The sequence below is a fragment of the Lissotriton vulgaris genome, chromosome 6 (assembly GCF_964263255.1).
Source record: "Lissotriton vulgaris chromosome 6, aLisVul1.2, whole genome shotgun sequence".
In the NCBI taxonomy this organism is placed as follows: Eukaryota; Metazoa; Chordata; class Amphibia; order Caudata; family Salamandridae; genus Lissotriton; species Lissotriton vulgaris.
The window spans coordinates 203,615,131-203,628,066 of record NC_141694.1 but is presented as its reverse complement, the minus strand read 5'-3'; the positions used below and the strand labels follow the sequence as shown (position 1 = coordinate 203,628,066).

The window sequence follows — 12,936 nt, the reverse complement described above, 5'->3', positions numbered from 1 at the left end:
CTGTGCCTTGCCGGATCGCTGGTGCACGAGTGCATTGCTGATGTCTTATTGGGCAACCGTCGGTCACGTGACCTGGGCCCAGGGGGAGCCAGTGCTGCTTCAGGTTCCTATGGCCGCCATCTTGGAACGGTCCGCGAGTGATTTGGGCATCCACATGGTGGACAGTGAAACGGTGATGACTGTGCAATTCAGTGATGGTGCAATTGTATACGATTGTACATATTACTTAATTATGGAAAATAAATAACATTTATGAAAAATTAATAAAATTATGGCGCAAGTGTTCCCGGTTAGGGAGTGCAGTCTCTGGTAGCACGTGTTTAAACAGGCTGGGGAGGGAGTGTTTTGGGAGTGACATAGATTATCAAAAAAACATTTAGGATGTCAGAACTTCGTCTGGGTCGTTTGATTAGGAGCAGGTAAAATATCATGTTTGGGGTCTCAGAAATTGTAATTTACCTTCCTTTTTAATGGTAAAATTGTATATTAAATTTAGAGAATGTCACTTTTAGAAAGCTGCCATTTTACTGTCCTAACTATTTGGGTGCCTGTAGCCTGTTCCTGTGTCACATGACAGGGTGTAGTTGGTAGTTAAACTTTGTTTACTCCTCCCAGATAGTCAGAAAATTGAGTGATTAGATATGTCTAAATGGACCATCACTGGCAGGAGGAGGGTGTGGGGGAACTTCGGGCACAGCCCCACTAACAAATCAACAGGCTGTGTCTGGCCTTCACACTACTTCATTATACCTGCAATCAGGCTAAAGTCAGGGCAGGGGAGGCAAGAAATCCCAACTATTTCAAAATAAATTTGCTACAAAAGTCTTCTTCAAATAAGGCACTATTTATAAAAAATAGGACCCTGAGATCCACCCTTCAGTTCACTTTCCGGACCTGCACAAGGACATATGAGGACTTACTGGTCCTGTGGCCTGCTGTGTACTTCAGAAGTCTGCTGTGATGCACCTGAAAAGACCTGAAAAGACCTAGGACTACCAGAGTGTCTCCAATGGATAGTTGTCTCGCCTTCTGATCAGAGCCTCTGGGCCAGAAGAGGTTCCATTCATCTTAAACCTGCACCAGGACCCAGCTTTAGTGAACCCTGACCCTTCAAGTTGTGCCTTCACAGTCCTGGGCTATTGGAAGTTCTCCTAAAGGTGTCCGGAAGGCCAAATCCAAAAGTTGGGATTATGAATATTTTTGGCTAACTGAGAACCGAGAGGAGGCCTAGCGACTTGTCTATCCACCCACGGTGCATCACCTGTCAGGCTGACTTCACAGCAGCTCCTGCTACGTTCTTCTCAACAGTAGATAATACTGTTCAGCGGTCCTTCACCAAAGGGATATCTGGCCTCATGAAGCCCTCCTGGGCCACAGCATCCAGCCTCGTTCCAGCTGAGATTTTGGATTTCCACTAGAGAGACTAAGTCCATATGTGGAAATCTTCCCCGCAACTTAGTTCCGCAGCTCCCCGACAATGACACCTCCTCCTCAGACACCACCTGCAGCCATGCCCGACTGAACTTTACCTTCTCAAGAAATTTTTGCTGAGATTGCTTCTAAGCCCAAAGGTAAGAGCTGAACGGGCCCAGTCCACTTCTCATGTCCGAACCGCGCCTCATCACAGTATTTATATATACTTTTTTTAACTTTGACCCGGTCTTGCACGACTAAATGTCTGAGGTTGGAGCTTTGATATTTTAGATGCTAGATTTAACTGCACATTTTAAAAATTCATAACTGTGGATCTACTAATTGGATTTTAGTCATTTTGGTGTCAAACTATTTATTAAAACTCTATTTTGCTAAACTGGTGTAGGGTTTTTCTGGTGTTGTGTTTTCTTTTTGTTACTTTTTGTGTGCTGCATAAATACTTTACACATTACCTTTAAGTTAAGCCTGACTGTTTTTGTGCCAAGCTACCAGAGAGTTAAGCACAGGTTAATTTAGTGACTTTTGTGGTTCACCCTGACGGGGATTGTGGCTGTTACTAGAGCAGGGGTAACACCCCACTCCACCAACAACCCGATTTCTTACAATGTAGTACTATTTTACTAGGAACTTACAAGTAAATTCATTGTGCTAATTGGGTGTTAGCAAAAGACGAGAGCACAAGTACTTTAGCTCTGGTTAGCAGTGGTAAAGTATTCTGAGTCTCAAAGGCCAACAAAAATGGGTTCAGAAAGCAGGGACGGTGAAGGAAAAAGGTTTGGGGTGACCCAGCAAAGAGCATAAAGTCCAAAATCCCCATTATCTTTTTCAAGCATTAATACATTTAAACACCTACAACCACTCATTTCTTCAAGTTTTGAAAACATTGAAAATCCCACTGAAATTCACAGCAAAGAGAAACTGAAAACAGCCATCCCTAGGCATTTCTAAGAATTTAGGATTAATATTAGTTTGGTGATTCGAACACTGAGAAAGAAAAAATAAAATAATTCCTAAGTGAGGCACTCTTGCAATCCAGCAGAGCACTGCCCAAGCAATTTGTACAAGGTACCTATTGAAACAACCTCAACTCTCCTATATAAAAGAGTTTTCCCAGACTTTGTAAGGTATTATAGTCTCATTCCCATCCATGGGCTTTACTGAGACTCTTAAACTCTTGCTGCTGATTTATGAGGAGAGAGTGAAAAGGTGTATGAAAGACATGAACAATTGTATGCAGCCTTTAAATAAATCAGGTAGCTCTGTCCTGATTTTTTGAATTTTCTTCCTAAATGTTTCTATGTCCGAGGTTAAACCACTGGGAAGAACCTGCTCCCAGTATCCAACCTTCAACCCGCGCTCCTTCAGTCAGCCTTATCATTTGACTTGGACCCAGTCTAACATGACTAGATAACCGTGGTTAGTATTTTCTAATTCAGGAGCTAAACTTTTACCAGGAAGAACCTGATCCATGTAGCCAACCCACACTCCATCACAGTTAGCCTTAACATTTGACCCAGTCCAATAGGGCCAAATAACTGTGGTTGGCGTTTTATTGATGCTGATTTTGTTTCAAGCTTAAAAACATCATATCTACTTTTCTATTTGGATTTGTGTCATTTTTGTGTGTTTTTGTGTTTCCGCCTTATTTCTGTTTAAGTGCTGCATACATACTTTACACATTGTCTCTAAATTAAGCCTGCCTGCTTTGTGTCAAACTACCAAATAGTTAAGCATAGGTTTATTTAGTGACTTCACCCTGACAAGGATTTGTATTATTATTTGGGTGGGTTTTCACTCCACTTATCTAATACTCAAATGTCTTGCTGTCACACGAAATCATTTTCTTTGTACAGTAACAGAAGTTTCAATTTATGACTATTGCAAGCTGGTTTCAAATGAAAAATGACTTGATTCCTAAATTAAACATTATATTTAACATGTAGTACATAGAAACATCAGCACTTTGGCATTACACTACTTGTCTATTCTTTTTGGGGGCAGTTGATCAACTATAGTTGATCATGGCATCAACTGTTGGTGAGCATACCATCAAATAACTGGCGAGACTTGATTCTAAGTAAAGTATAACAACTGGATACATACTTGGGAAACCCACCCTAGTAGTTTGAATTGTCTATAAAAAGGCACATGTTCTAGGAATATTTTGCATAACTCCTTTTTTATTTTCTAGAGTGCTCCTTAAATGCGACCATAGCTCAGTGTTCAAGCAAAGAGGGAAACTATTGGTCCTTGGACGCTTGTGTTGCAAATCCCAACTGTTCCACCCCACCAAGGGGGTGTCACTGTGTTAATTCAAACTCCTTTCCTCCGGAGGGGGCGTATTGCCAATCTACAACTGCTACAACCCCGAGAACAACAATGACAATGATCCCTCAAGTTACAACAGTGAGAACTACAACCCCTCATACAGCAGTGACAAAGTCAACCCTACCAACATCAGCAGCAACTTCCTCTCAAGTAGCAACAAGTACAACATCAGTAATGACCACAGAGACAATAACGCCACATACAACAGTGAAGACTTTGGGCCAATTTACAGCAGGAACAACGAGAAAATATGGAAAAGGTATGGAAAGCAATTATTAGGAAGTTGTTAATTATGATATGTTTAGAAAACAGTTGGAAATCATATTTTTAAAAAAAGAGAGGGTGCATTATTGTGCCTTGCAAAGTTTATGAAACACTTTTTGTTATTTACTATGCAGTTTTATTTAGTGCTAGCTGAACTTGTAAGTGTCAGAGTACTTTACAATAGAGGAGGTATCTGTAATATACAGAGGTGAATGGAAATATCTGTTGCAAGGAAGGCATTGGAGCAACAATGTTATTGTATGAAAGTCAATCTCTACTAAAAAGGAACTATATAAATTAAACTTTTGCCCTTGTCATCAAACAAACAAAACCTTCCTCACACGTTTTTATCACTCACCATTTTGTTGCCGTCACCGTTTGGAACTGTTATGATCAACATCAGGTAATGCAAACTGGCCATATAGGGCCATCCTTAAAGGTGCAGGCAGGGGAAAGTGAAAAGGTCAGGTGACCAGTAGACACTTAAGATAAGTAAGTGTAAAGGACATATGCCACAGCAGCTGCATGATACATGTGTTAAATGTGTGTCATGGTCTGAAATGAATGGTTGCTTGAAGGTAATTCTGGCAGTATAGGTGCATATTTTATCCCTGAAGTTTGCTAACATTGTAGAATAAATTACAGATATATTACATGTTTTCATACTAGTATTAGAAAGTACTACTGTTATCATGAGTTTGTCCATTAATAGAAATATGTGAATCACACGTGCTTCCCAAAAGGTTATCTACAAATTCACAACCCGAGTGACTGCAATTCTACACTTGTCTCATTAATATGAAATGGACTATCAAGCACAGCCTCAAGCTAAGTTAGGTTTGTTTTCTCTTTTATTATGTTGTTACTTGTGGGTAGAGCACCAAGCAGCTCCATTAATAGTCAGAAGATGACAGGAGACAGTGCGAAGTCCTGATGTACTCCACAGATGATATGAATATGTTGTGACCTGGACATTGCTGATGAATTCCATTGAGACTCTAGGGTGTGTATCGGGATGGTTGACTCAGTCAGTCAGTAAGTCAAATTTGCTTTTTTCGAGATAAAACTCATAAAAGCACAATAGATTAATATATAAAAAAGCAACAATTATTATTCACTATTAAAAAGTTAAAACTCTGGTACTTATCATTTCATTGTTAGAAAATACAATGTAAGTAAAAGACGATATTTACCAGAAGAAAATCGAAAAAAAGCATTTTGACAGCAAAATTATAAAATACATTGATAAAACAGGGGGAGTAGACAAAATCAAAAGAAAAATTCCATCAGGTCCCCAGATTGGATGATCTAAGCATTATGGTTTACAGTACAAAGAGGTGGTAGGGAGTAATAAAGTAGCAAAACTACTGAGTTGTTCATACTAGGAAGTGTTTTCTAATGGACCATGACCACCCCAAGAATTTAGCAACCGCCACAGAGATGACCGGCAGTGTGCTCAAACAAATTAGTCTTAGGGCCACCTTGCTATCCCGTATACTTAGTGATTTACACATCGGTTTTAGCCAAACCCGTCGGGTAGTTGAGTAAGCACTACAAACAAACAGAAGATGCAAGATATTCTCAATTCCTTTTTTGCAGACCGGGCAGGCATTAGAATGCCCCTCAGCCCATCTACCTGTTAGAGATCTGATCGGAAGCGAGCCCACTCTAAGCTGGAAATAGAGCTTCCTATCCCCAGGCTTGGAGATAACATCCCAGTAAGGCTCTAGGCTGGGCAAAACTTTCGCTTCTAGGTAGCGACCTTCCATAGAGGTAGGGTCGGCGTCATTCCAGTTCCGATAGGCTACCATTTTCCAGTATTTTTCTTTAAGAGTGGCTTTAGATGGAAACTGGGATGTCTCTGGGTTCTCCCATAACCCCTTCATGCCTATAGTCCCCAGAATTTGGCATAATGTCTTTAACCAGCCTATGTTGTGAAATTCATCAATCTTAATCACATCCAAGAAGCCCTTGGCGTAATGTGCCAATTCCGGGGTGACCCAGAAACGGCGCCAATAGAGGATGGGTCGTAGCCTGGCCATGTTCAACACGGCATTCCTACCTAATTCATAGCGTAATGGTTTCATGGGTGTGCTTTTAGGAAGACCGATGAGATTTTGCAAAAAATTGTTTTCAGCAATTGTTAGGGGCGCTAGATTATCGAAGCCCCAGATTTCGGCACCATACAGAGCAGAGCTAAGGGCTTTCGCCACGTATACTTGGAGTGCTGGTTGTATAGGATTGGTCAGGGATTTTTTATGCTCAACAATTATAGTACCTGCAGTTTGACGAAGTTTGAGAGCCGCCGTTTCTGTTTGCTTCCCCCATTTTACATCTTTTGCTACTTGGATGCCCAGGTAAACAAAGCCTGATACCCTTTCCACCTGTTGGCCATCCATGTAAAAATTCCGTTTAAAACTGGGGTGGGGGTTGAACACCATGAGCTTTGTCTTTGTTACATTAACCTCTAGCCCACGGTCGACACAATAACCCTCAAAGATCTTCAAAGCTTGCTGCAGGCCACTTGGGGTTTTGGAGATAATAAGCGTGTCATCTGCAAATAGTAGAATTGTATCTTCACTCCGGCCAGGGTGGGGGCATCCACATTTTCCATCAACATACACTCCACTACTCCATTGACATATAATGAAAAGAGCATGGGGGCCATGGCACACCCTTGGTGCACTCCCCGCTCAACTGGAAATTCAGTGGTGACTTGCCCATGTTCCCCCGCTGGATTTTTGTATAATTTACCTCGTGCAACCTCATTACTAATGTCAAAATTTCTAGCGGCATGCCCATCTCTATAAACACTTTCCACATCTGCGCCCGGGGGACCAAATCAAAAGCCGCTCGTAGGTCTATAAAGGCAGCATATAAACCACCTTTCCCTATGTGGACCACTTTCCAATGGAGTAGAGTGAAACGGAATATCTGGTCTGTGGTACTAGTTGACTTACGGAAGCCTGCTTGGAAGGGAGTTAGAATGCTTTCTTCCTCTACCCAGACCATTATTTTCTCAAGGGTCATTTTTCCTATCACCTTTTGTACCGTGTCTATTAGGCTAATAGGCCTGTAATTTCCAGGCAGAGTTTTATCGCCTTTCTTATATACCGATATTATTACAGCCCCTTGCCAAGACTTTGGTACTGGGGCCCCTAGCGCTATGGCATTTGCCAACTTCATTATGTATCGGCCCCATTGCGTTTTATCGTGGAGGAAAACATCCGCTGGAACCCCATCAGGCCAGGTGCCTTTCCCCTTGAAACCGAAGCAAGGGCCGATGCTACATCATTATTGTTAAACGGGGGGTCAACATACAAGGTAACCGCTACAGGCTCCCCGGACTTGTCCTTGGGATGGGATGCATACTGGGGGCCAAAGTATTCCAGCCAGCTATTCTGGGTCACATAATTTGATGGTGATTCGGGCGACCTCCTTTCCCCCATTTAACTATACTCCAGAATAGTCTGGAATCCTACGCAGAGCTGGCAGCTTTTAGATCTAGCCAGTGCTGTTCGACCCATTTCTTCTTGGCCATTGATATACTGGTCTTATATACGTGCCTTGCTTCCCTAACAGCAATTGGATTTCTTCTTCCAATTGCCATACCTAAAGATGTTCTAGCAGATCTATGATCTACAAGCCTCATTGTACCACCCCTCTCTCTTTAGACGTTTGTTATTTCCACCTGCTTTCGTCACTACCCTACAAAAGTACCCCCTTAGTGTATCGAAAAAGTTGTCGTGCAATTCCGAAATTTCTTTTAAAGCTTTTGCATTCCCGCTACCTGGCCTCATTAAGACATCCATGGCGGAAGTGGAGCTATCTAGATTGTGACTAATGCTCTCTAGCACCTCACTCTTCATTGCAATTTGGTCCCACCTCACCCGCCTAATATCATTTGTCGGAACAATCTCCACCAATGGTTCCTCATCAATACTTTGTCCCTCTGATTCCCTGCCCCATAAGAGGTGGGTGATGCATAGCGGGTTATGGTCACTCTCTTGCCTGCCAACAACCTTCATGTCCTTGATCAAATGCCAGATTGCCATATTACATAAGACGTAGTCTATTCTACTTTGGGAGCGGCCATAGTCGAAAGTGGTCTCGCCTTGCCCATCACTCATAGTTCTGCCATTTAGCTCTCTTAACCCCTTTTCGCTACACATTGCGTTAATTTGGAGGATACTAGCTGCCCATCTTTTAATTGGCTTCAAGTCAAGTCTAGGAATCCCCCACTGTGCATCTTCTTCTTCCCCTACATGCCAGTCACCCTCTATAAGAGGCTCAAAGGTCATATTCAGATCTCCTGCAAGTATTAGATTATTCTCATACGGCTGCGAGCCAATCAGATGGTCTAGGGCTAAGAGGGTCTCGGATTTCCCAACTCCTGTCCCTCTAGCATACAAATTGTATACATCTAGGATGTCCCCTGATCTCATGATTAACCTGATCAACTGGATATCACTACTACTGGTTAGGAGCTCTATCACCCTATGGCATAAAGGGGCATATTACCAAGCAATAGCGCTAATTATCGCTATTGCTTGGTTAGAGACAAAAATTTACCGCTGAGCTGCGGCGATTTTTATCGCACATAAACCTTGGTATTACCAAGGTTTATCGCAAATGCGATAAAAATCGGCCGCAATGCATGAATATCGCTGAAAAGTCAGCGATATTCATGCATTACCGAGCTAATGCTCTTAGCCATGTTATCCACCTCCCATTGGATAACATGGCTAAGAACTGCTCAGGACAGGTGTTAGCTTTTGGAGATATTCGCGCTTAGCGCAAATATCTCCAAAAGTTGGTAATAGGAGATAGCGATGTTACCGACTGTTTCCAGTCGCTAACATCTTGGCACGCCCACTTTGCATGTCATTAGTGATAAATGTCACTGACATGCAAAGTGGGGCCCAAGAAGGTCGCTATCTCCTACTAGCTGTCGCAAACTGGTGTTAGCGACAGCTAGGTAATAGGGAGATCATTTTATCTCCGCTCTCTTGGCTTTTAAAGCCAAAACAGCGGAGATAAACCCCCTTGATAATATGCCCCAAAGTTTGTCTTGCTCAGATACATAGCACCCTTTTCGGCCAGCCCTTTGGGCCATTTAGTGCCGGCACAAAGAAGTTTAGGTAACCTAGGAGAAACAAGGGCTCACAAGCCAAGGTCTCTTGAAAAATGCAAAAATATCACTCACCATTTTGTTGCTGTCACCGTTGGAACTGTTATGATCAACATCAGGTAATGCAAACTGGCCATATAGGGCCATCCTTAAAGGTGCAGGCAGGGGTAAGTGAAAAGGTCAGGTGACCAGTAGACACTTAAGATAAGTAAGTGTAAAGGACATATGCTACCGCAGCTGCTTGATACATGTGTTAAATGTGTGTCATGGTCTGAAATGAATGGTTGCTTGAAGGTAATTCTGGCAGTTAGGTGCATATTTTATCCTTGAAGTTTGCTAACATTGTAGAATATATTACACATATATTACATGTTTTCACACTAGTATTAGAAAGTACTATTTTTATCATGAGTTTGTCCATTAATAGGAATATGTGAATCACACGTGCTTCCCAAAAGGTTAACTACAAATTCACAACCCGAGTGATTCTACACTTGTCTCGTTAATATGAAATGGACTATCAAGCACAGCCTCAAGCTAAGTGAGGCATGTTTGACAGGAGACAGTGTGAAGTCCTGATGTACTCCACAGATGATATGAATATGTTGTGACCTGGACATTGCTGGTGAATTCCATTTGAGACTCTAGGGTGTGTATCGGGATGGTTGACTCTGTCAAAGGCAGGCAACCGGTCTAGCAATGCCATCTGTGGTCAAGAAAGTGATGCAGCGCAGCAACTAAAATTCTTTATAAATGATGTCACTATCTACCACCATCACTTACCAATCAATACCAGGCCCATAAGAAACAATAGAGTAACTGAATCATGAGGTGAATGGATACTATATGTTGAAATTGAACTCTTTTCAATAAACAAGACCAGCTTGTCATTTTAAAAGTTTATTATAACATATTCAAGAAAACTTAGGTTTGGAACTTTATTAAGCAAGGATTAGAAAAAGTCATAAGAAAGTTTTATTCAGCATTTATAAAGAGAGCTTAATTCAAGAAAATATTATTCATTAGCAGAAATAAGTGAAAAAAAACCTTTCCAAAACCTAACTATCTCTCTGTCTCTACCCTCATCGCCTGGAAACAAAGTCTTTAAAAGTTACCTTTCCTAACGTGTATTCATCGGACAGCAGAACGTCCCTCTGGAATCAAGAAGCGTAAGCCAAAAGTTTGCTCCTTGAGCTAATTCTTATACCCTAAAACTACAGCTAAACTAACTATTTTCACATTCCAACAGCTGGATTCTGGCTCTCCATTGGCTGAATCACCTCACACCACTGTAAACTGTGACATCTTCCACCACGAGATCAGGCTTCACACAGAGCCATTGCTCATGCACAGAATCCTGGCGACAGTTCCTTAGTCTGCTACATTTTGTAGCAAAGATGTTCAAGCAATACGAAATCTGTCACGTCTCTTCCTTTCAACCTTGAGTCTGTCCGTTCTGAGCTTTCCGTGGCACATCCAAACCCACTCCACAGAGTTGTCTTTAGCAGTTCATTTTCAAGTGATTTCAGAATAAAAGTTTATCATCCACTTCAAAATATGGGTTTCTCATGTGGCTTTCAACAACAGCAGGCCTTTTCTGCGCCACTTCTGATTGCGTCACTGCGCCACTTTTAACTTGCGTCACTGCGCCACTTTCAGCTTGCGTCACTTTTTCAGAAAACTATTATTTAAACAAACACAAAAGAATAATTAATTCAGGTAAAACAAACCCTTCTATACCACCCAGGCCTTGCTAATTATTAATTAACCCACTAATAAAAGACATTTAGCAAAAGCAAACAAATAAAGCAACACATAAAATATCTACCATTCTTCATGTAATCCAGCTTTATGTTTCTGAAAGAATAAAAAGATAATTAAATGATACACAGACAGACAAACACAACATAGGACATACATGTAAGCACATATAAAAAGCACATGCCATGAATGATCAGCCGCATATTAATAGTGACAAAGACAATAGGACAGACATAACAAACAAGACAATATTAATCATGTGTTACAAAAACAGACCTGCAAATGCAACAAGAGCACATGTAATTAGTTTCCCGCGTGTATATGGCCGAGATACCCGCCACCCCCTCTCAACACAATCCCCAAGGATGGGAAACCGGAAACAGATCTGAACTTTTGGAAGACGGGAGGGAGTGACCCTCCCGGCCGTATTTATTAAAATATGAAACAAAATTAAAACATTAAAATAACAGTTTCATATTATGTACAATTTCATTTCCACATTGCGATGTTTGGCTAACCTTAACATATTCTCTAATACAAAGGTTCTCCTAGCCGAACTAACATCCTACAAAACATCTAACTTGAGATTTTGAAATTGTACATCCTAACGTTTAAGGGCCAACGGCAAGGTCGTAACCGGTGTCAAGATCCCTAACCAGAAATATCCCCCTCACTTGTGAGGGGCGACCGCACCGAGGTGTACCTCGAGTGCAACTACCAATTTCCCTTGACTTGACGGGGGCCCCAATAAACTCGACGCCACTTAAAGGTCGTCCGAGGACTCGTGTGAGGAATCTAGAAGGTAGCGTAGACCCCCCCCCAAACCCCACACATCTTACCACATCTGCCGTCGCAGATGTCTTGGCCCCGGGAAATTCTCCAGGAGGGGGCTGTAGCCCCCCCTACCCAGGAAGGGACCTTGACCGCCTTTCCTTTCCTTTCGGCGTCCCATCCTTAGAAGGGACCGCCTTCCCCGTTGAGGGGCCAATGGCCACCTCCTTCGAGCGCTCCCATCCGTAATGGGTGACGCCCACTCATAGGGATCTTCCAATTAGTGCTCACCGATCATGACCTTACCGCCCGACCAAAATAAATACGACGGTTCTAAGCTAAAAAGAATTCTAAACAAATGACTAAATTACTTAAAAGACAGTTAAAAGCAACAATTTTACTAAAACATGCTACTGATCAACACTAGAGCAAGATCACTTTATTTGCAAAACATACCACAAATTGACCATATCTTTATTGCATATTCAATGTTTATCACAATAATAATCCGACCTGCAAAAAAGAGTTACCACATCAAACTTTATTCAAAACAATTCGCCGTCTTCAGGGGCTGGTGGGTGGGTCAAAATTGGCTCTTCGTTCCGTCTCGAGCTCACGTGCAGCGAGGTGGTGCAGCTTCAGAGCACAGGAACAAGAGGATGCTTCCTTGGCTTGTTGCTCCTTTTATCCGTCTTCAGGGCGGGCGTAAACCCGCCCCGGCCTGCCCCGAGGGCGTGGCCCGGCCGCGTCAGTGTCTAGGCCAGCCTACTCCAGGGCGGGAAAAAGGCGCGCCCCGGCTACGCCGCTTCGGGCATACCAGCCGAGACTCGCCTCCCGCCCAAGATGGCTTCCCGGGGGGATCGTGGTACTCGGCCATACGTTCGGGGGGACCGAATGGTCGCCCCTTTCCATATGGCCGAGATACCCGCCACCCCCTCTCAACACAATCCCCAAGGATGGGAAACCGGAAACAGATCTGAACTTTTGGAAGACGGGAGGGAGTGACCCTCCCGGCCGTATTTATTAAAATATGAAACAAAATTAAAACATTAAAATAACAGTTTCATATTATGTACAATTTCATTTCCACATTGCGATGTTTGGCTAACCTTAACATATTCTCTAATACAAAGGTTCTCCTAGCCGAACTAACATCCTACAAAACATCTAACTTGAGATTTTGAAATTGTACATCCTAACGTTTAAGGGCCAACGGCAAGGTCGTAACCGGTGTCAAGATCCCTAAC

At 42.4% G+C, this 12,936-nt stretch overlaps 1 protein-coding gene across 1 annotated transcript in view; it reads left to right on the top strand.

The window, feature by feature from the left end:
• The window catches only part of LOC147707023 (adhesion G protein-coupled receptor F5-like), a 948,772-nt gene that overhangs the window by 55,699 nt on the left and 880,137 nt on the right, over positions 1–12,936 (top strand). Inside the window, exon 4 of the mRNA XM_086926247.1 lies at positions 3,626–4,021. Within this exon, the coding sequence (XP_086782373.1) occupies positions 3,626–4,021 (396 nt within the window). The remainder of the gene's footprint in view (positions 1–3,625; positions 4,022–12,936) is intronic.